This window comes from Petaurus breviceps, unplaced genomic scaffold, assembly GCF_028583685.1.
Source record: "Petaurus breviceps papuanus isolate PSGF00001 unplaced genomic scaffold, PetGlider_PUasm1.0 227, whole genome shotgun sequence".
Classification (NCBI taxonomy): Eukaryota; Metazoa; Chordata; class Mammalia; order Diprotodontia; family Petauridae; genus Petaurus; species Petaurus breviceps.
In genome coordinates this window covers 7066302-7087755 of record NW_027185896.1, presented here as the reverse complement: position 1 = coordinate 7087755, position 21454 = coordinate 7066302, and the positions used below count along the sequence as shown (strand labels likewise).

General features: G+C 38.2%; 1 protein-coding gene across 1 annotated transcript in view; it reads left to right on the top strand.

Annotated features, from left to right (window-relative positions):
• Nucleotides 1-21454, top strand: part of RAD54L2 (RAD54 like 2) — a 149173-nt gene that overhangs the window by 110273 nt on the left and 17446 nt on the right. Inside the window, exons 3-10 of the mRNA XM_069095611.1 lie at nt 9917-10115; nt 11354-11493; nt 12754-12888; nt 13157-13389; nt 14737-14919; nt 15497-15630; nt 18577-18773; nt 19761-20103. Coding sequence (XP_068951712.1) covers nt 9917-10115; nt 11354-11493; nt 12754-12888; nt 13157-13389; nt 14737-14919; nt 15497-15630; nt 18577-18773; nt 19761-20103 — 1564 coding nt within the window. The remainder of the gene's footprint in view (nt 1-9916; nt 10116-11353; nt 11494-12753; nt 12889-13156; nt 13390-14736; nt 14920-15496; nt 15631-18576; nt 18774-19760; nt 20104-21454) is intronic.

The following is a 21454-nucleotide window of genomic DNA, read 5'->3' as shown; positions in this document are numbered from 1 at the left end:
GTGAGGGAAAAAAAGCTACCCAACCCTTAGAGATGGCCCAGAGCAGTGGGTTGGAGGTCTTAAACACTAGGGTTGAAGAAACTAGGATTGAGCTAGGTAGAACATAAAGAAAGAAATAGCACCTTCTAAGACTGGAATTTGGCCCGCACAACATAAGTTTAGTTAATGTTTTAAAGCAATTGGCAGCTAGATTACAAATTTGGGCGAAAGCAGCTAATTAGTAATGGTCATCCCCCTCTCTTTGGCATCTCTGAATATCTAGGGGTATCTGATATTTAGCAGCTATAAGGAGGAGGAATGTTGATGGCCCTTCCTCAGAAGGGAGGGGTATTTAACAAAAGTGGGCTGAGGAGGAAAGTGTAAGCAATACACAGATGAATTGTTTAACATAACATTTATTAAGTATTACTTCTTACTTAGAGCTGGGTGGGAAGATCCTAGACTATTGAATGACCTGAAGGAATGACTAGTTTCTTTTTTAAGTAAACTGCCTTTTAGCTCTCTTTCTTGTTATGCTTCATTTAGAAATGTGGTGAGTATAACCCAGATGGAACTGGGAAGGAATTACCTGGAAATCTTACAGTTCTCTTTTGGAACTTCCTTTTTTTCCCCTGCCATACTATGTTTGGCTCTCTACTTTGGCCTGGGCATATCTGGAAGATGGAAATCAGCTCCCTTTGCAAGGATGCCAGTGCTAACTACGTAGAATCTTGGTGCTTCCCACTATTTTTTACCTTTATTCCAACACTTTGATCCGCAAGAACCCCATGTCTTAGGGCTTTTCTTAGAGTTATTTATCCATGACATTGAAGTCAGCCCTCCATTCACAAGGTTATAATCATTCTTTAAGATCAGCCTTTTGTTTTTCCTTTGTGTAAAAGGAAAGGTTATGTTCTGGAAAACCCGAATTTAAATCCTAGTTCTGCTATTTATTTTTTTGTTTTGTTTTGTTTTTATTTTTTATCTTTTTTTTTTTACTATTTATTTCTTGTGTCAGACATTCTTAACCTAAGGCACCAAGGAGTTCATGGATAGATTTCTGGAGGTCTGTGAACATGGAGGATAAAAAACAGATTTTTGTTTCGGTGCAATTTATTTTCCTTTGTGATACTGTATCTTTTATCATCTCATCTGATTACCCTGATCTCTTGATCTTGGGCAAGTACTTCCCTCTGTTTCAAATGAGATATTTGTAAAGCACTTACTGTGGTACCTGCACATAGTGGGTGCTATATAAATGTTATCTATTGTTATGATGATTATCATTTCAGTTTGCTTATCTGTGAAATGAAGGGGTTAAATGAGATGGTTCCTAAAGGTTCCTTCTGTCTCTGAATTCTGTGATCCACTGTGGACCTGCATTTTAGTGGGACATTTGGCAAAAACTTTCTGATATTTTTGTTCTGCTGGACCTGAAATTTCATTAGTGTAAGGAGCCTCCCACTGAGGGAGGAACTCCAGGACCTGCTTTTCCTAGTATTAGATATTTTCCTGGGAGCACTAAGAGATTAAAAAATTTGTCGAGGTCACACAACCATGATCTGTCATAAGCAGGAATTGAATTTTTGTCTTCCTGGTTTGGGGGTCAGCTCTGTTTATAAGCCTCTATGTCAGGCTGCAGCTGAGACCCTTCTGAGGGCTTCAGTTTCCTTAACTGTAAAACAAAGGTGTTAGATAAAAATAACCTCCAAGTCTCTTTCAGCTCCAAATCTGTGATCCTATGGTTAGTCATGGGGGTACTCTGCTGGCATCAGAACTATTAAATGGAATTATAGGTAGAGTCTAATGATTATAGAGTCACAGTTATTTTTCTTGATTTAATAACTGGTCTTTTTACCTTAGAAGTAGATACATGATAGAGTCCTGAATATACCTTGTTTGCCTTTGCCTGTCTTTCCCATTTCTCCCTTTCTGTTCTTTCTTCTTTCCGAGGTCTAGATCAGAGATATCAAAGACCCCCACCTGATCTGAGTGTGGCCTGAAGCCAGATTAAAATTTACTTGGGAAATATTTAATAAAATAAGTAGAAATGCAATAGAACATAAATAATGTTAATATGTGATTTTTAAAAAAATCAATATGTACCTTCAAGGATCCATTTCTATTTGAGTTTAACACCATTGGTCAGGATTATTACCTCCTTCCAACCTCCAGCTACAAATTGTATTTTATGTATCATACTTATTGCATAAATATTTCATCCCTGCCCCCTTGAAATCACAGACTGTTGTTTTTTGTCTTTGTATTCCCATCACTGATACATAATGCATAGTTAGGAATCTGTAATTTCCTTAATGTTGGAACTTCTTGCACCTACAGAGATCATATCCCTTAGCAAATAAGTGTTTAGTGTCAGTAACCAAGGATGGAGAGGAAAACACTTTTCTATCTCCAGCTCACAGTGATTGTTCTCCCTGTTTTAGCATGTTTATAACTTTTTTTCCCAGCTCATTTGTAAACTCCTTTAGGGGAATAACTATGCTCTTTACTTCTTTATCTTATTCACAATACCTGGTACATTGTTATAAAATAGGCACTCAATAACATTTTGTTAATTTACTCAATATCCTGGTCTTGAATTGAGGGGGAAAGGGAGAAATAAAATAGTTTCCTCCTTGTCACCAAGTTCAGTCCACTCTGATTGTCTGATTTTGGGGCTATGTGGGAGTACAATGGGATCTGGAATAGGTATGATGTGAAGAAGATCGATGAATAAACATTTATGAATTGCTTACTGTATGCCAGGCACTGTGCTAAGTGCTAGGGATATAAAAAGAGGCAAACTTACTTCAAAGAACTTACAGTCTAATTGGGGAGACAATATCTAAACAAATATACAGAGCAAACTGTATACAGAATGCATAGGAGATAATTAAGAAATAGCACTGAAATTAAGAGGAATTGGAGAAGGCATTTTGTAGAAGATGGGATTTTAGTTGGGATTTAAAGGAAACCAGAGAAGTCTTTACTTGGAGCAGAGAAGGAAAAGCATTCCAGGCACGGGGGACAGCCAGAGAGAATTCCCAGAGCTGAGAGATAGAGTGTTTTGTTCATGGAACAGTCTTTGGAGAAGTTTTTTTGACTATCCAGAAGTAGGAAAACATACTGGAAACTGCCAAAATAAGAGCCAGAGAGTCTTCTCCCCACTCTCCCCTTTTGATTCTGTAGGACCTATCAAGAGGCAGGGGTATTCAGCAGAAAGTGGTCTTTAGGGTTGAAGTCATGTGTTTTAGTCCTTGATATATCCCATTCCAGAGATTCTCCTATAAGAATGTGTTTAGGGAACTTTGAGTAATATATCACAAGATTCAGGTTACACTGAGCAGTGAAAGATGTTTTCTAAGGAAGTAGGACAGTCCCAGCAATCCCAGAACTAGTGTCCCTATATTATTTAGATTATTAGTGAGACAACCTTTTGTTTTTGTGAGTTTCTGGCATCCTCTGGTAGTATCTGAGTGCATAGAATGACCCTTAATATAGTTTCCTTCAGACCTATAGACTTAGGACTCAACACTTTAATCCAAAACTTTCAGTGACTCCTCATTACACGTCAAATATAGCATAAATTCTTTATCCTGACATTTAAGGCTTGCTATAATCAGCCACCAATTTACTTTACCAGCCTTATCTCATACTACTCCACTTTACATACTCTACATCCCAGTCAAACTGGGCTACTTTCAATCCCCTATTCTCATCTCATCCCCTGCCATCTTCATTCCTTTGCTCATACCGTCCCCTATACCTGAAAATGAGTCTTCCATCCCACCTGTTGAAACTACTCTTTCATGCCTCACCTGGGATAGTTCTACTTTTCCTGTTAAGCCTTTCTCTTTAAATTTCTCCTAGCACTTTACCAATCTAGACTTCTTTTTTTTTTTTACATTTTTCACATAGTTATTACCTGACATATTTCTGTTTTATCTCCAGAACATAGCAGTGTTGTGTAGATGGCACTTATTAGTAAATGTGAACTGAATTGAATTTGAAAGGATCCTAGACATCTAATCCCACACATTCCTTTTCCCCTTTCTTTAATATTATGTTGTTGTTATACTGTCACCATCCTCTCAATACCCTGGGATTCCTAGCTATTCTTTGCTTTCCCTGAACCCACATATTGAACCTATTGCCAAATCCTGTCTTTATTCCCACATCTCATGTGTCCTATATCTCTACTCTTCCTGAAATCACCCTCAGGCCTTCATCTCTTTTCACCTAGGAATAGCTACTAAACTGATCTTTCTTCTTGTACTTTGACTCCTAGAGTAGGCTGTGTGGTACACTGGGGAAAGTGCTGGGTTTGGAGTCAGAGTACCTAGGTTTGAATCCTGGCCCTACCTTATCTATCCATGTGACCTTGGGCCAGTCACAGCCTTTCTGGGTTTCATTCCTCATCTGTAAAATGGGGGTGGACTAGCTGGCATGAGGATCTCTATCAGCTCTAAACATAGGATCCCATTTTCCTCTTTAGTCTATTTTCTGTATCTATGGCCAAGTAATCTTAATGTGACATTCTGGTTATATCATTTACTCAGCTAACTAGTGAGCATTTATTAAGCCTCTATAATGCCATAATATACCAGGTACTATACTAGACATTGAGAATACAAATATGAAAGTGAATTAATTCTTGCTCTCAAAAAAAAGTATTCTGCTAACATTGTGCTAGGGTGACACATGTTCTCAAATTAGTAAATCCAGGAAATTTGTGTGTGTGTGTGTTTGCGTGCTTGTGCACACGTGTATGCATATACATATGCATGATTGGAGGATGCAAATCAAGCCCTCCCCTTGTTATTAGTTGTAATAGGTGATACTTGACTTGAAAGGGAGCTAGTAGTTCCAAGAGATGGTTAAGAGAAAGGAGAGCATTCCCAGCAAAGATGGAATGGTGTGTACAGCACAGAAGAGCAGCAAGTCTGTTAGACCTGGAGCCAGATTGTGAAAGACTTTAAATGACACAATTTATATTTTACCCTCAGGTCAGTGGGGGTGCCACAGAGGTTTCTTAAGCTTAAAAATGATGTGATTAGAGCTGCACTTGAGGGAAGTTAAAAAACCCTCAATGGCTTCCCTTTGCCTCCTGAGTCAAATATAGAATGCTGACATTCAAGGCCCTATATAATTTGGTTCTAGCCTACCATACCAGCTTTATCTCTTGCTATTTTCTTTCACTCCTTGTATGGTCTACTCAAAATGGCCTACTCTGACCCTGACCTCATGCCTTTGATCCCACAGTCAGTCCCTTAGCTTGAAATTAACTCTCATCCCACTTTATCTCCCTTTGTTCCTTGAAGAGTCAAATCAAATACCACCTTCTTCATGAAGTTTTAGCCCTCCTCACCACTACCAGCATCTAGGTGGCATGGTAGATAGAGTGTGCTGCACCTACAGTCAGGAAGTTCATGAGTTCAGTTTCAGCCTCAGACACTTAGGAACTGTGTGACCCTGGACAACTTATTTAATCCTATTTGCCTTATCTGTAAAATGAGCTGAAGAAGGAAATGGAAAACCACTCTAGTATCTTTGCTAAGAAAAACCCAAATGGGGTCCTGATATTGGATACAACTGAAATGACTGAACAGCAACAACCTCCACCATCCCACATATGAAAGTTATTTCACCTTTTTCTAATTTTTCATGCTGCTTTTTCGGCTTACTTTACACTCCCTTGTGTCATAATTATTTACTTACCTCCTGTGTCCGTATGATACAAAGCCTATATTGCTTCTGTCTTTGTATATCTATAGCCTAACACAGTGCCTGGCTCATAGTAGCCATGTAGTAAATGTTTGTTGAGATGAATTGAGAAAGGATACTGAAGTTGGACAGGTTGATGACTTATCACAGGTCATGTAGCTAGTTAGTAAGAGTTGAGACTAGAAATTTGGCTCCCGGTCTCGTGTTCTTTGAATTACAAAGCAATATTTTGTAGCCTGCAAATATATTGGATAATTTACAAAGTATTACTATAAATTTCTAGTCTATTACAAAAGTTCCCCCAATGTCCATAAGTCTGTGGATTTGAATATCTCTGGTGAGAAGTAGCATGGTATTGTGGGAAAGAACACTGGATGTGAAACTAGGAAACTTAGAATCATAGCCATGTGGACAAGCCATTCAATCCTTATTGAACTATTAGTTCAATAGTTAGTACATAGTCAGTAAAATAGTAAGAATCCAAAAATATAATTTTCCCAAGTTAACAGAATAAGAAATAGAATACTCAAATAACCCTTGCTTAGAAAAAAAAATTGAACCATCCAGAAATGAACTCCCTGAAGGAGGGAAAAACTGAGTCTAGATCTATTTCCAAACAAGTTCTATCAGACATTTAAAAAACAATTCTAATACTATATAAACTGTTTTTAAAAATACGTGAAGAAGACCTACCAAATTCCTACTGTAACACAAATATGGTCTTTATACCTAAATCAAGGAGAGTCAAAGCAGAAAAAGAAAACTATAGACCTATTTCCCTAATGAATATTAATGTAAAATTTTTTAACAAAATACTAGCAAGGAGTTTACAGCAACATGTCATAAAGATCATATGTTATGACTGGGCTGAATTCTTACCAGGAATACAGGGCTAGTTCAATATTGGGAAAACCTTAAGCATAATTTACAGCATTAATAGCAAAACCAAGGTAATTGTAATTTCAATAAATGCAGAAAAAAACTTTTGATAAAATACCCATTTCTTTTAAGAATACACATATGCATATACACACATCTATACATACATGAAAACATGGGAATAAATGGAATTTTCCTTAAAATAAGTATTACATATCTAAAACTAAGAGTAAGCATTATCTGTAATAAGGATATTACCTCTCAGTAAAACCAAGGCTGAAGGAAGAATGTCCATTATTACTATTCCTATTCAATATTATCCTAGAAATGCTAGGTATAGTAATAAAAAAAAAAGTTGAAGGAATAAGTGTAAGAAATGAGGAAACAAAACTATCACTTTTTGCAGATGATATGATGGCTTCCTTAGAAAACCCCTAAAGAGTCAACTAAAAAGCCGATCAAAACAACAAATTTAGCTAAATTGCAGGATATAAATAAACCCACATAAATTATCATCTTTCTTTATATTACCAACAAAACCCAACCAAAAGAGACAGAGAAGTTCCATTTAAAATAACCACTGACAATATAAAGTACTTGTGAGTCTGCTTGCCAGGAAATGCACAACAGCTATATGAACACAATTACAAAAAAAAAAAAAACTCTTCACACAAATAAAGACAGATCTAACCACCTGGAGTTATTAATTGCTCATGAGTAGGCCAAGCTAATATAAAAATGACAATGCTATCTAATTTGCTAGTTTAGTGCCTTACCAATTAAACTACCAAGGAATTACTTTATAGAGCAAAAAAAAAAAAAATAATGAAATTCATCCAGAGGAATAAAAGCTTAAGAATATCAAGGAAATCAATGGGAAAAAAATATAAGAGAGAAGGAAGGAGGCCTAGCAACACCCAATCTTAAAATATACTACAAAGCTGTATTTGTACTGGCTAAAAAACAGAGAAGTTTCCGTGGAACAGATTAGGTATACAATATATAGAAGCAAATGAGTTTAGGAATGTAGTATTTTATAAACCCAAAATCTGAGCCATTAGGGCATTATTTGACAAAATCTCATTGGGAACTCACCTAAGCATCGACCAGTATCTCACACAGTATATCAAGATAAGCCAAAACAGGCACATGATTTAGACATAAAGGGTAATATCATAAACAAAGCAATAGAACATGATAGAAACTACCTGTCAGATCTACAGAGAGGGGAAAGATATGTTGCCAAACAGGAGACAGAGAGGCTCACAAGATGTAAAATGGATAGTTTTGATTACATAAAATTAAGTTTTTATAGAAGTAAAACTACTACAGCTAAAATTAGAAGAAAAGCAGAAAATTGGAGGGAAATCTTTGCAGCAAGTTTCTCTGATTAGTCTCATTTCTAAAATACATAGGGAACAGTCAAATTTATAAGTGCCATTCCCCCAATTAATCAAAGAAGATGAATAGATAATAGGTCAAAGGATGTGAATAGGCAATTTCTTAGGAAGAAATCTAAGCTATCAATAGTCATATGTAAAACAATCTCTAAATCACTGATGATGATAATAGAGAAAAACAAATTAAAACAACTGAGGTACTATGTCACACCCATTAGACTGGTAAAAATGACAAGTGCTGGAAGTGGGAAGTGGGAAAATAGGTACACTAATGCACTGTTACTGGAGCTTCAAACTAGTCCAACCATTCTGGAAAACAATTTGGAACTGTGCCCAAAAAACGGTTAACTCTACATACTTTTTGACTTAGCAATACTAGTGCAAGTCTTTACCTCAGAGAGATCAAAGAACAAAGGAAAGGGCCTATAGGTACAAAAATATTTTATAGAAACTCTTTTTTGTGGTAGCAAAGAACTGGAAACTGAAGAGATGCCCATCAAGTGGGGAATGGCTGAACAAATTATGGTATGTGAATATTATGGAATACTTTTGTGCTATAAGATATGAAGGGAATGATTTCAGGAAAAAAACAATAACAAACCTGGAAATACCTGTATAAACTGATGCAAAGTGAAGTAGGCAGAATCAAAAGAACAATTTATACAGTAACAGCGGCATTGTAAAGATAATCAGCTCTAAAAGACTTACTAACTCTAATCAATACAATCACCAACCGTGATCCCAAATCTTAATGAAACGTGTTATCTACCTCCAGATAGAGAAGGGATATTCTCAGAACACAGTTTGAAGTATATTTCCTTTTTTCCTTTCCTTTTACGCAGAGGGAGGGGGCAACAGTGCAGACATGGCTAGTGCAGAACTTTGTTTTGCATGACTATACATATTTGTAATGGGTTTTGTTTTTCTTGCCTTTTTAATGGGTGGGAAATGGAGAATTTGGAATTGAAAATAAGATTGAATTTTTAAAATAAATAGTATTTATTTGGATTATTGACAGGGATATTGTGAGGATCAAAGATAATGTAAAATTTAAAACATTCTATAAACATAAGCTATTAAGTACATGATCAAGTATTAGATCAACAGTGAATGAATGAAGAAGTATTTATTAAGTGTTTGCTGTGTGCTAGGCACTATGATAAACAATGGAGATAGAAAAGCAAAGATAGCACTTGACCTTAAGGATTTTATATTCAGATAGGGGAATTACACTTATGTTTAGGGGAATGTTATCCAGGAACAGATGTTTTGGACTGGGAAGTCATAAAGATGGTGAATGGAGGCCTGTGGCAGTTAAGTTAGCCTTTCCAGGAATGGTGGTATTGATTTGATCACTGTTCCCATAGCTGGTGGTGGAAGGGACTTAGGGAAGGGAGGCAGCATGGCATAAAGGTGACTGGAGAGCTGTAGTGTGATGATAATTAACTAATTAGAGAGAACTTTGACTATTCAGGAATGTAGGGCCTGAAGGTGGGAACTGAAGCACCAACTTGGGATGTTACTGCATGGCATGAAGATAGTTTCTGAATGCCTCCTCTTTGCAAAGCATGAAGTGTCTGTGTGACTTAAGTGTCATTTGAGGTTGAAATATGAGAGTATGGGTGTGGTTGTATGAATTTGGTTACATTTTGCCATATTATGGTATTCTAATACATATCTTTTCTGCCAATCAGAAAAACTCCAGTGTCACAGTTTGGAGCTAACTTTTTTATTTGGATGCTGCTTATCTTTGTAAATAATGATGCTCTCAGGATCTCTTTAGCTGTCATTTTTGACATGTTAGTGGTATTGGTGCTATACAGAGACTTCCAGGCCAGTACTGTAGTTTCCACTATCTTCCTGAGCAAGGATAGCCTAAGGGATTTTGTAGAAACTGGTCTACAACATCTGCTCTATTTACTCTTTGTTTTCAGACCAGTCCAGAGAAGGTATGTATGGCACTGAACGTACCCAGTCTGAAGAAGATGGGGAATGGCAGCACTCTACTTCAACTACCTCATCTCAGAGCAAAAGGGCAGAGCGTCTTGGTCAGAACCAGCGCAAGAACCTGACCTCTGAGGACACCAAAAAAAAGAGGGCTCAGAAACCTTCCCACATGAGGAGGAACATAAGGTGAGTTATCTAAGTTAAGATGCTAGGGAGAGTTATATAATAAAAGTGATCTATTATTGCTTCACCCAACCCTCCGTATCCCAGCACAAGTAGTAAATTCATTTCTATGACTGATATTACTAGTAATATTAATTTTGGACTTCTTAGTAGGGCAATCATCTCCCAAACTGCTGAAAGAGAAATTTATAGATAGTATTTTCATTCTGGGTCTTAATTGATGGTTCAAGTGATTCCCAAGACATGTGTTCAGTCCTTGGGTCTTGATTGCCAAAAGATTCTGACGTGATGGGAATTTATCTTAATCATAGCTGGAGAATGTGGGCATATCTCTATTATCAGAAGCCTAGATGAGGCAAAGTAGAATTGGTGGGAAATGTCCTAGATCAGAATCTCTTCTCATGTCTTGTTTTCTCTTTTTAAAGAGGCAAGAAGGTAGGCATGGAAATTAACTTTCTATCCTGATACCATATGACATAAGAACATGTAGCCTAGATATATCAGTAATTCAAGAATATAATTTTATTGATGGGGCTATTCTCCCCAACTCAGAAAATAAGCTCCCTATAAAATTTGGTTTCTGAAGGTTGCTATGGCTGAAAAATTTATCACCCTTCACCCTTTTGGTGAGCCTTTGAAGATTTAGCTAGACTGGTCCTCAGATAACAAACGTGATGATCATTACTAGTCCTGTTCTTAAAGTCTTTACAACACTAGTGGGACCTGCTAGAATTTAGACTGTGCTGAATTGGCTTTTTAGAACTTGGGGTTACTCACCTCTACTTGGTATCTAGGGATTTAATGATGGATGGAAACCAATGTAAGACTTTTTTGTTTTAAACTTAGGACCAAAAAAGAATTTTAGAACCCCAAGAGATTCTTCATTCTTTTAGACCTCTCCTTCTATGGTCAAAATGATAGCCTTGACCATATGAAGTATATCATCTTTCTTGTCTGCTGAGGCTTGTGAACATGTAGACTTCTTTTGTGACTGAAATAATGTGAAAAGTACAGTCATCTGAGGATTTCCCCAATATTACAAAGTTTTACTCCTTGGTCTGCTAATGCTAGGGCAAGTGGGAAAAATACGTACTTTCTTAAAACTACACAATAAACACAATAAGCTCTTTTTTTCCGACCTTTCAGTAGACACTTCCTACTTTGGGCTTTGCCATAAAGTTGTTTTAGCTGAATTCATGAGAATAATTAAAAAATTTCTCTTTATTTATCTGAATGTTTAGAAAGCTGCTACGGGAGGATCAGTTGGAGGCAGTCACCAAAGCAGCTCAACAGGAAGAGCTGGAGAGAAGAAAACGACTGGAACAACAGAGGAAGGACTATCCTGCCCCAATCCCTACTGTACCACTAGAGTACCTCCCAGGTAAAAAGAGATGGCATGATATTGACTATGTCTAATTCAGGAGTTCTTAACCTTTTTTGTGTCATAAACCCTTTGATAGGCTAGTGAAATGTAGGGACACTTCCCAGAATAATGTTTGTAAATGGTTAAAATAAAATACCTATCATTATATGGGAAACCAACTATAGTGAAATACATTTATGAAAATATTCTTTAAGAACCAAGTTTATTGATCAGGTTACAACCCCTTGGTCTAAATTCATAATCTAAGGCATTAAATCTTTTTTTAAAGAGCCTTTTATTCTATAATGGTAGAGGTCTGAGATAAGTTTATGTCCTTAGTGGGATAAAGGATAGGGGTAAGGATAAATAGATAGACCATTTATTAAATGCCTACTGTGTGTGCCAGACACTGTACTTTCTAAGTACTAGGGATACAAATACAAGTGAGCAAGTCAGTTCCTGCTTTCAAGTAATTTACATTCTATTGGGGGAAATGACTACCATAAAAGTATATTGAAAAAAGGGACAGGGGAGGAAGATTACCTGGGCAGAAACCCTGTGAAGAAAAGGTCAGGAAGAGGTCCAGGAAGTCCAAAGATTATGTAGTTAACAGTAGTCTAGAAAATAGGATTCAGATATAATGGAGACTTCAAAGTATTTAAAGATTAATCAACATTTTTGAAATAATTATTTGGATTTGCAACCTTTAAAATGGCAGCTAGGTGGCATAGTGAATAGAGCATTAGGCCTGGAGTCAGGAATACTTGAATTCAAATCCAGCCTCAGACATTTACTAACTTTGTGATTCAAATCCAGCCTCAGACATTTACTAACTTTGTGAAACAGGTCAAGTTGCTTGATACAAGTCACCGTTTGCCTCAGTTTCCTCCTCTATAAAATGAGCTGGTGAATAAAATGGCAAACCACTCCAGTGTCTTTGCCAAGAAAACCCCAAATGGGATCACAAATAGTTGGATATGACTGAAACTACTGAACAAAACCTTTAAAATAACCAGAAACACAATTTGAAATGTATCTTTCAAATTAAGATTTTTCTCAACTTTCCCTCTATCATTTTGGGTCTCAAGATAGAGATTTAAAATAGGGTGATAAGATCTTATCAAGATATTGCCATTGGGTGATGAAAACTTACTAACATGATAGAACTGGAACCAGTAAAAAGAGACAAAAGCAAGGGCATTGTATCTCAGGGAAATATATTTTAATCGATTGTGTCTTTGACTTCCTTCCCCAACCATTGCTCTGTTTTCTCCATAGAGGAAATTGTTTTACGAGCAGGTGATGCTTCCCAGCTCCCCCCTCAGGTCTTAGCCCAAGAAGTTATTTGTCTGGATAGCACCAGCAGTGGCAGTGAGGAGGAGACAAAGGGAATACTACATGGCATTAAAGATGGTAAGAAATACTTTGTTCCTTTTAGTCTCAACTTACTGTGCATCCTTAGCAACATATCTAAAACTGTAGTTTGGGGCTGACAATACACATTTCCCTTATGTCCTTTGATTTACCTGTGAATTACATCATTATCTCTGCTTGAAGCAAGAGAAAAGAAAAGCTAAAACTTTTTGTTTTAAGGAATGACAGAGGACAGAATAAAGTTTCTGTCCTGTTGTGTTTTAAAAATGATCACTGAAAGTCCCTTTAATCTTTCCTGGTGTCTTAGAAGTGATTGAACTGAGCTCCGGAGAGGACGAGGCCCTTCAGATCGTGGACAGTAGCGACTCTGCCAATGAAGGGGATGGAGATGCCACTGAGGAGAGCAGTGGCTCCCATGTGAATGATGCCTTAAACCAGTCAGATGCTATGGGGCAGGTCATTGTCAACATCAACCACCCACCTAATGAGGAAAATATCTTCCTAGCCCCACAGTTGGCACGTGCAGTGAAACCTCATCAGGTACTGGAAGTCCAGAGACTCTCCTCTCCCTTCCTTTCAAGGGCTCTTTATTGGTGTTGGCATTGCTCATCACTTATTATTGTGTTAAGAAATAGAGATTTCCCAAGCACTTGGGAATTGTATAGAAAATCTGTTATTTAGTCCCTTATCTGCTGATCTTCTAAAACTTCATCTAAGATTCCTAAGATAAGAAGCATCAGGAACAACTGGGGAGAAAAGAGGAGTGGGACAAGACACAATGGGAGTGTGTTTTGATCATTGCCTAGTTGTTTCCTAGTCTTGGGAGATTCCTGCAAAGTCTGAAAGCTTGAATTTAGGTTCTTCCCTGAGAAAACTGGTTGGGAAATTTGTTTTGTGTTAATGGTTCCTTAAAGTGACATGAATAGGTGTTTAAAAATACATAAAGGGTATAGGAAAGAGTAGACCTCTTTCTGTGTTTCTCCACTAGAATCAGGAGGTAGAGGTTACAGGTTATGGTTAAGCAAATGAAAAGAAGTTTTTAACTGGAGCTGCCTGACGATGAAATAGGTTACCCAGGAGGTTAGTGAAATACCGTATTACTGAAGGTACTGGTTATTGAGACTGGTAACTGAATTGATCATGCCAGGAATTCTTTAGAAAGGGATCCTCCATTGGGTGGGAGGTTGAAATTAGTGACCTTGAAGTCTTTCCAACACTTAAGATTTTATATTTAGGATTATGCTAAATGGAGCAGAAAGAGACAGTGAAGTTGATTTAGTTCAGGCCTTATTTCACAAATAAGGAAACTGAAGCCCAAAGGTGTTAAATGACTAGTGCAGAGTCACAGAGGGTAGGTAGTGCGCAGCAGAGTTGGGGTCCAACAATCATCTGGTTAATCCAGATTAAATTCTCCTTCAGTCCTGTCAAACCTTTGGGTATGATGTAATAACAAATGTTTCCCTCTTACCTATATACTCAATAAGGATGACTTTCTGGTGTTTTTCTCAAAGAGACCTCCCTTGTAAACTATTTTTTAATTATTAGCAATAATAACATGTTGCACTTTATTGTACCTACTTTGGATTCTCACAGCAACCCTGAGGTGCTTAACAAAACTATTATTATCCTCATTTTAAAGAGGAAAAAACAGACCTGTAGAGGTCAGTGATATGGTCAGTGTCACACATCTAGTAAATGTTTGGCCTAGAACTTGAGCTTTGGTCTCTCCCATTTTGCTTCTCAACAGTAGCCTTCTTAAAGGTGTTGAAAAATTGATTTCAATTGTTTTTACTATTGTCCTAGAAAAAAGGAAAATGCAAACTCCATTATTTGTCACTTATGTTGTTTGTCATTTCATGTTCTTATGATTTCTTTCTATCCTGTTAGATTGGTGGAATCCGATTCCTATATGACAACTTGGTGGAGTCCCTGGAGAGATTTAAAACCAGCAGTGGATTTGGCTGTATTCTGGCTCACAGCATGGGTTTGGGGAAAACTCTACAGGTGATCTCCTTCTTAGATGTCCTTTTCCGACACACAGAAGCCAAGACTGTCCTTGCTATTGTACCGGTAAGGAACCAGTTAGATCTAGGCTAGCTCTGGCTTGGCCATGTTTCGCATTTACTGTGTAACCCAGCATCAAAATGAGTTCCTTCTAATCTTCTGCCTTTCTCCAACACTTACAGAGCTTTCTACCTTGAATAAATGGGTATTGTAATTGCTTATGTTGTACTTGAATGTGCTGATTTCTGTAGTATAATAAAAAAAAACCTTTTAATATCTGTTCATTATAGAATTGACTGCTGCTAAGCAGATTGAAAGTAGCTGAGTTATAGTTTAGCAGTTAGGACATCTAAGATCCTTAGCACCATAAGTGTTCCACTCACATTGTTTCAGCAGAGAGCTCAGACCTCTTTGGAAGAAGAACTGATTCTTCAAACACTTTCACTTTATAGATCCATATCACAGGGGCTATTAATAAATACAGAACATAGCAAATGTAATAAGTCCTCTTCATATAGGCCACACACTTTCTACTCTTTAGTATCTGTTATTACTTGTAGCAAATAGCATGGTTTCTGGGTTCATTCCTTAAATATTCTCTCCCCCTCATCTCTTTCTGGTTTTTTATTTTACTTTTTGACAGGTGAACACTCTTCAGAACTGGCTGGCAGAGTTCAACATGTGGCTGCCAGCCCCTGAAGCACTACCTGCTGACTACAAACCTGAAGAGATTCAGCCACGCTACTTTAAAGTCCACATTTTGAATGATGAGCACAAGTAGGTCTCTAATTTGTTTTTACCCCTTGTTTTCCCTTCCTCTCATTTATTTGCTCAACATACTTTTATTTTAAATTCACTTCAACCAGCATTTTTTTTCTTTCAGGCACCATGAAAGCTTCAGACTCTATTGGGATTCTGATTGATATTCAAATGTTTTGTTTGTACATGTTTCATCCTCCATAATTTCCTTTTATTTCTTCTGTATATTTGTTACCCTTTTCTTAAAATGAATTTTGTTCTGTCCCTAGTTTCTTGGTAAAGTTTTCTAAGCTATAAACCTGGCATTTAGTCTTACCTTCTGCATCAATTTTATTTATTTTTTTTTACTCTACTTTGCACTGTTATATAACTGTAGGCTCTCATTGCTAGTGCCTCATTTGGTACTTGGGCTTTAAATGTTTTTCATTTGGTCATCTTCCTTCACCAATCTGGTCTTTAGACAGCTTACAAAGTGATATTCCTCTAGCACAGATATTGTCTCTCCCGTGCTCAGTAAAGTTTAAATGTCTTCCCATCAATTTAGATTCCTCTGTTGGTATTTAAAGCCCTTGCCTGCATGAGAACTCATGCATTTTCAGCCTTATTATACACTTCCTCCTTCACACTTTGGTATAGTAGCAGCAGCAAACAGACTTTCTTGTGTTCCATACATACAGCTTTCTATCTTCCAGGCTCTGCACCTTTGTCCATTTTGCCTCCCCCCCTCCCCTCCCCCCCCAATGCCTGGAACGCCCTTCAGCCTCACCTTTGACTCTTAGAATTCCTGATTTCCTTCAGATCTCAGCTTAAATACTACCTCTTATTTGAGGTTTTTCTTCATTACCTCAATGTCTAGTGCCTTGCCTAAAAATGGTCTTATATTTACATTTTATATATACTTATGGGTGCAGTCTCCTCCTACAGAATGTAATCTCTTTGAGGGCAAGAATGCTAATTTCTGTCTTTGCATCTGCCTAGCAGAATGAACTTGTCCTAGAGTAACTGGTACTTAATAAATGCTTATTGATTGAATTCTTAGTTTTGTGGTGGCTAGGGTTTCTGAGGGAATACCATGAACAGAAAATGAGAATGCCTGTAGTTTTCTCATGTACTGCTATAGTAATAAGATTTGACATGATAAATATGGAACTCTTTTCTGTGTAGCTTAATGTAGCAATCAGATAATATTTGTAAAGTACGTGCTTAGCATAGTGGTTGGCATATAGTAGGCATTTAATAAATGTTTATTTCCCTCCCCTGTTTTTTTGGTTTTTAATTTTTTTTCAAAATTCAACCAGTAAGATTCACTATTTGCCTCTGATCCATATTAATCTAGGGTTATAAAACTTGCAGCACTTGGATGATGTTCTTCTTGCTTACTAGACCAGCAAACTTTGTTTTCCTTTGAATTCTCTAGATTAGAGCAAAAATGACTTTTATTCTCATTAGGTAGTGCCAAACTGCCTTTCCAGACATCCATTCTTCTGTTGATGAAGTCAGATAAAATCATAGAGAATCAGAGTGTGATAGAGATTCCACATACTGCTACCTTTAGGCCACTACTGACCTGCCACTAAGATTCCAAACTGTTTTACCTCCATTTTGCTTTGTGAAGTATTGGGTAATATGCAGTCAATAAGATGTGAGATGTAGTCATCGCTAATGTGAAAAGCAGCAGGACAGAGTGGTACAGTGGACAGAGAACCGGGTTTGGAGTCAGAGGCTTTGGATTCAAGTTAACTCTTGCCCAGGACCTTGTATAGCAGTGAGCAAATGACTTACCCTCTGTGAACTGTAGTTTCTTTATTGGTAAAATGAGGGGGTTGAATGAAATTATCTCACTTCTAGGCCTAAGTTCATGACCCTAAGGGGTCTGCTTCTCCTTCCCTTCTCTTCTCTCCTTGTCTTTTTGTCACTTTTCTTCCTTAGAAGATGAACAATTAAAATGGGGGGGATGAAATTCACACTTCCTCCTAGGAAAAGGCTACATGTAATGACCAAAATCAAATTGTGTCATGTTCTGCATGTCATTTACCTTTGTCATCCTTTCCCCCCATTGGTTAAAATAAACTCCTTTTCACATATTCAATAGATGCAGCTCTTCTTTGGGAATGGTTTCATTTCTACTGGATTTGGTTTAAATCCTAATCTTATCTAGAAGTATAGCTTCCAAGAAATGTATGGTTGGTGTTTTAAAGGTGAGCTGGGGCAAGGAGAAGAAGGGAATCAATGCTCCTAAAACTTAGGTGGGAAGGGAAAAGTTGGTAGGACATCTCTTTTCACTAGTAGTATCAAGGAATCTCTTCTACCGTGCAGGAATAGCTGTTAAAACTTGGAGTGGGTAAGTCCCTGCCTTTTAGACATCCTGGACAGGTCAGTATCCCTTAGCCGAAGTCTGTCTGTCATAGCAATCTTTATACTGGGAACAATGATTTGGTTTTGTCCACTGTGCTCTTTAAGATCCGCTGCCCTGTTATTAGTGTCTAGTTCTTGTTATACTACAGGGAATGCATATCTTTGGGATTGTCTTACTGCTTACTCACTGACCTTTGCTGGATGCTCCTTCCTACCTCTCCACCTGATGTACTATATTTCTGACATTTTATTTTTTAAATAACATTTTATTTTTAGGTACTGTCTAGGGAATCTTATGCTGCAGCCTGGGATTTTCCATGACTGATCTTCTTGATGTATAGTGTGTGTCCTTGGGCCTTTTGGTTAATGTTTTTAAGTGGCCTGGCCTAGCTTCAGTAACACTATTATCTTGGAGAATGGTGGGAGGGAAAGAGACAAGTTTTTGAACAATTGGCCATGTATATATACGGTATTAGCTAATATTTGAAGTCATTGCCATTCTAGAGTCACAGATGTAAAATAAGTGTTATTCTATAGGTATCTGTTTTGGTGAATGCAGCTGGGGAATCTGAAAAAGCAGTAGTCATTTCTGTCTGTTCATTTTTGTAGGACGACGGCTGCTCGTGCTAAGGTGGTGACTGATTGGGTGTCAGAGGGCGGGGTGCTGCTGATGGGGTATGAAATGTACCGACTCCTCTCCCTGAAGAAATCCTTTGCTACAGGTAGGAAGAAGAAAAGCAAGAAACCTGCTTGTCCGGTAATCATCGACCTGGATGAGGAGGACCGACAGCAAGAACTCATGAAAGGTTGGTGGCCTGCCCTTCCTTCTGTCATCGGTAGATGGAAATGCTCTTTCCCAGAGCCACAATGCTGTGTGGCCTTGTGGAAAGAGATCTGGTTGGGGATTATTGACCTGTTAGCTGTGTGGTTTGAAGGGAAATCCCTTTACTGTCTTGTGACCTCCTAGACCTGCTGCATAGGGAGAATGATGAAAAATCACTGAGGTAAAGCTTACAAAGCACATAAAGGATCATCAATAAAAGTCAAAGTGGTGCTGACAGTTTCCTGATGCATTTATTAAAAAAGGGAAATTGAGCATTTTATGGTTTGTCTTATATGCAAAGCTAACTTCCCTATCTCTGTTAGTTCTTCCTTCTCTTGGAGACCTTTGGTGTGGTCAGGAATGATCTTCTTTCTGACCCATGAAGCTATTTCAGTTTCTTAAATCTATTTATCTACTAAGACTTTTGAGCTCAGGGCTAGAGTTGCAAGTCCCTTTGAGTAGAACTAAGATAAGCCCAGTGAGGGCTGCTAAATAGGCATTGATTTTCTGGCTTTTACCAATTTGTTCTAGATTGTCCTAGAAACAGGAACTTGGAGGAACAAGCTGCACTGAACCATTCTCTGCATTCATTGTTCATGTGGAGTTTGGTCAGAGCTCATTTTTAATCCTGAGATCGTTCCTAGCATACTATGAATTCCTCTCTGCAAATAAGGATTTATTAAATATTTACTCTGTGCTAGACACTGAATTCTGGGAATACAAATATAAACAGAAAGAAAGAGCACCCCAATCCTCAAAGAGCTTCCATTCTATGGGGAAGACAGCCCATAAAAGGAAGCTGAAAAGTTGGAGGTGGAGCGGAATGGGAAAGCTTTGTGTTGTCTTCTGTAATTAGTGTAAGGTGGCTATATTGTTTTCTAGTTTTTCATTTTTCTTACAAAGTAACTTCCTTCTAGATTGCTGAAAAAAGGAATAACCTTTGATTCTTGGTTTTCTTTTCTCACTCTAGGCATTGAGAAGGCCCTTTCCCGCCCTGGTCCTGATGTGGTGATTTGTGATGAGGGGCACCGAATCAAGAATTGTCATGCCAGTACATCCCAGGCCCTAAAAAATATTCGGTCTCGCCGTCGGGTGGTGTTGACTGGGTACCCCCTCCAGAACAACCTTATTGAGTACTGGTGTATGGTGGACTTTGTACGCCCTGATTTCCTAGGCACTCGGCAGGAATTCAGCAACATGTTTGAGCGTCCCATTCTCAATGGGCAGTGTATTGACAGCACCCCTCAGGATGTTCGCCTCATGCGATACCGAAGCCATGTTCTCCATAGCCTCCTGGAAGGATTTGTGCAGAGGTGAGTCATTCTGAGAGTCTCCAAAGGTGCCACTTCTAGAAATTGAGGTTGCTTAATGAAAAAAATTGTGACCACTCCTTTTAGAGGCTTCTTAAGTAAGATTCATGACATATTAGTGTGAGTGTGGAAAGCTCTTCTAAAGATGGAAAGATTAGACACTTAGCTGTCTCTATCTTGGAACTAATACCAATTTCTCAAAGAAGAGGAAGAGCAGATTTCCCCTCTGTGTCCCATTTCACGGGAGGAAAAGCTGACTGAAAGTTTTTGGGCTTATTGGTGGGACTAAATGGGGGTTAGTAGGGACCCCCTGGAATGCATGCCTTATATGCTGAGGAAAAAAATCTAGGAATCTTGGGACATACTTGATTGCTATTGCATTTTATTGGGGTAGAATTTCTTTTATGCTATAATATTAGGGATGAGATTTCCATACTTGTAACCAGTTTGTCAGTGGAACTTACACAAGTACAAAGGGAGCTCCTGGGTTTTTTTAACCATGCTGGTGTCATCATCATCATCATCATCAAACATTAATTGAGTGTCTACTTGTGTGCTAGTTACTGTGGATCCGGAGAGGTAAAATATGCACTTGGCCAGCCTTTAAAGAATGTCTGGACTGTGGATGGGTGGAAAGAAGGAAGGAGGCATTGCCTAATAGGAAGAAAAGCAGGATCACAGGCTTCGGAATACAGATGTACATCCTGTATGTCATGTACGATGAGAACAGCAGCCCAGAGAACAGGAGGCTTTGATTCACATCTCACCTTTGCAGCTGGTTCATTGAATGACTACTTTGAGCAAGTAATGCAGCCTCTTTGCCTTAGATCTTTGCAAAGAACCCAAACTGTGTGTGTGTAAGGATTGTTTCATTCTTTATGTTTGTATAACTAGGGTGTATGGGGTGTTCAAGAGGACTAGCACCCCTAGTGTGAGAGCTGCCGAGCCCTTTTCAGGGCTGCTTACCTATCTTTGGTGCCTACCTGTCACCCAACTCTCACCTGTGGCTCCAAGAAGCTGTAGCATGCATAGTGGCCACACCCCAGTAAAACCTGTCTCAGCACTCAGGCTAAAAGAGGTCGAAGGTAACCGAGGGTCCTCAAACCCATTGGTGAGTTAGGGGAATGTCTGCCCTAACCATGTGAAGACTTTCTTCGGCAGAATGGGTGGATGAGAACAGTCTGTCACAATGGCCATGAAGGCAGCTGAAGCAGGTGTTTTGGAGTGCTTAGAACCTCGTCAGACATTGAAGATACCAAGACCGTCTAGTGCATCTGGTCCATTGTCAAGCATCTTGACTTTTGTTTTGCCTCTCAACTTTGATGGCTCAGGAAGAAAGAGTGAGGCTGACTGG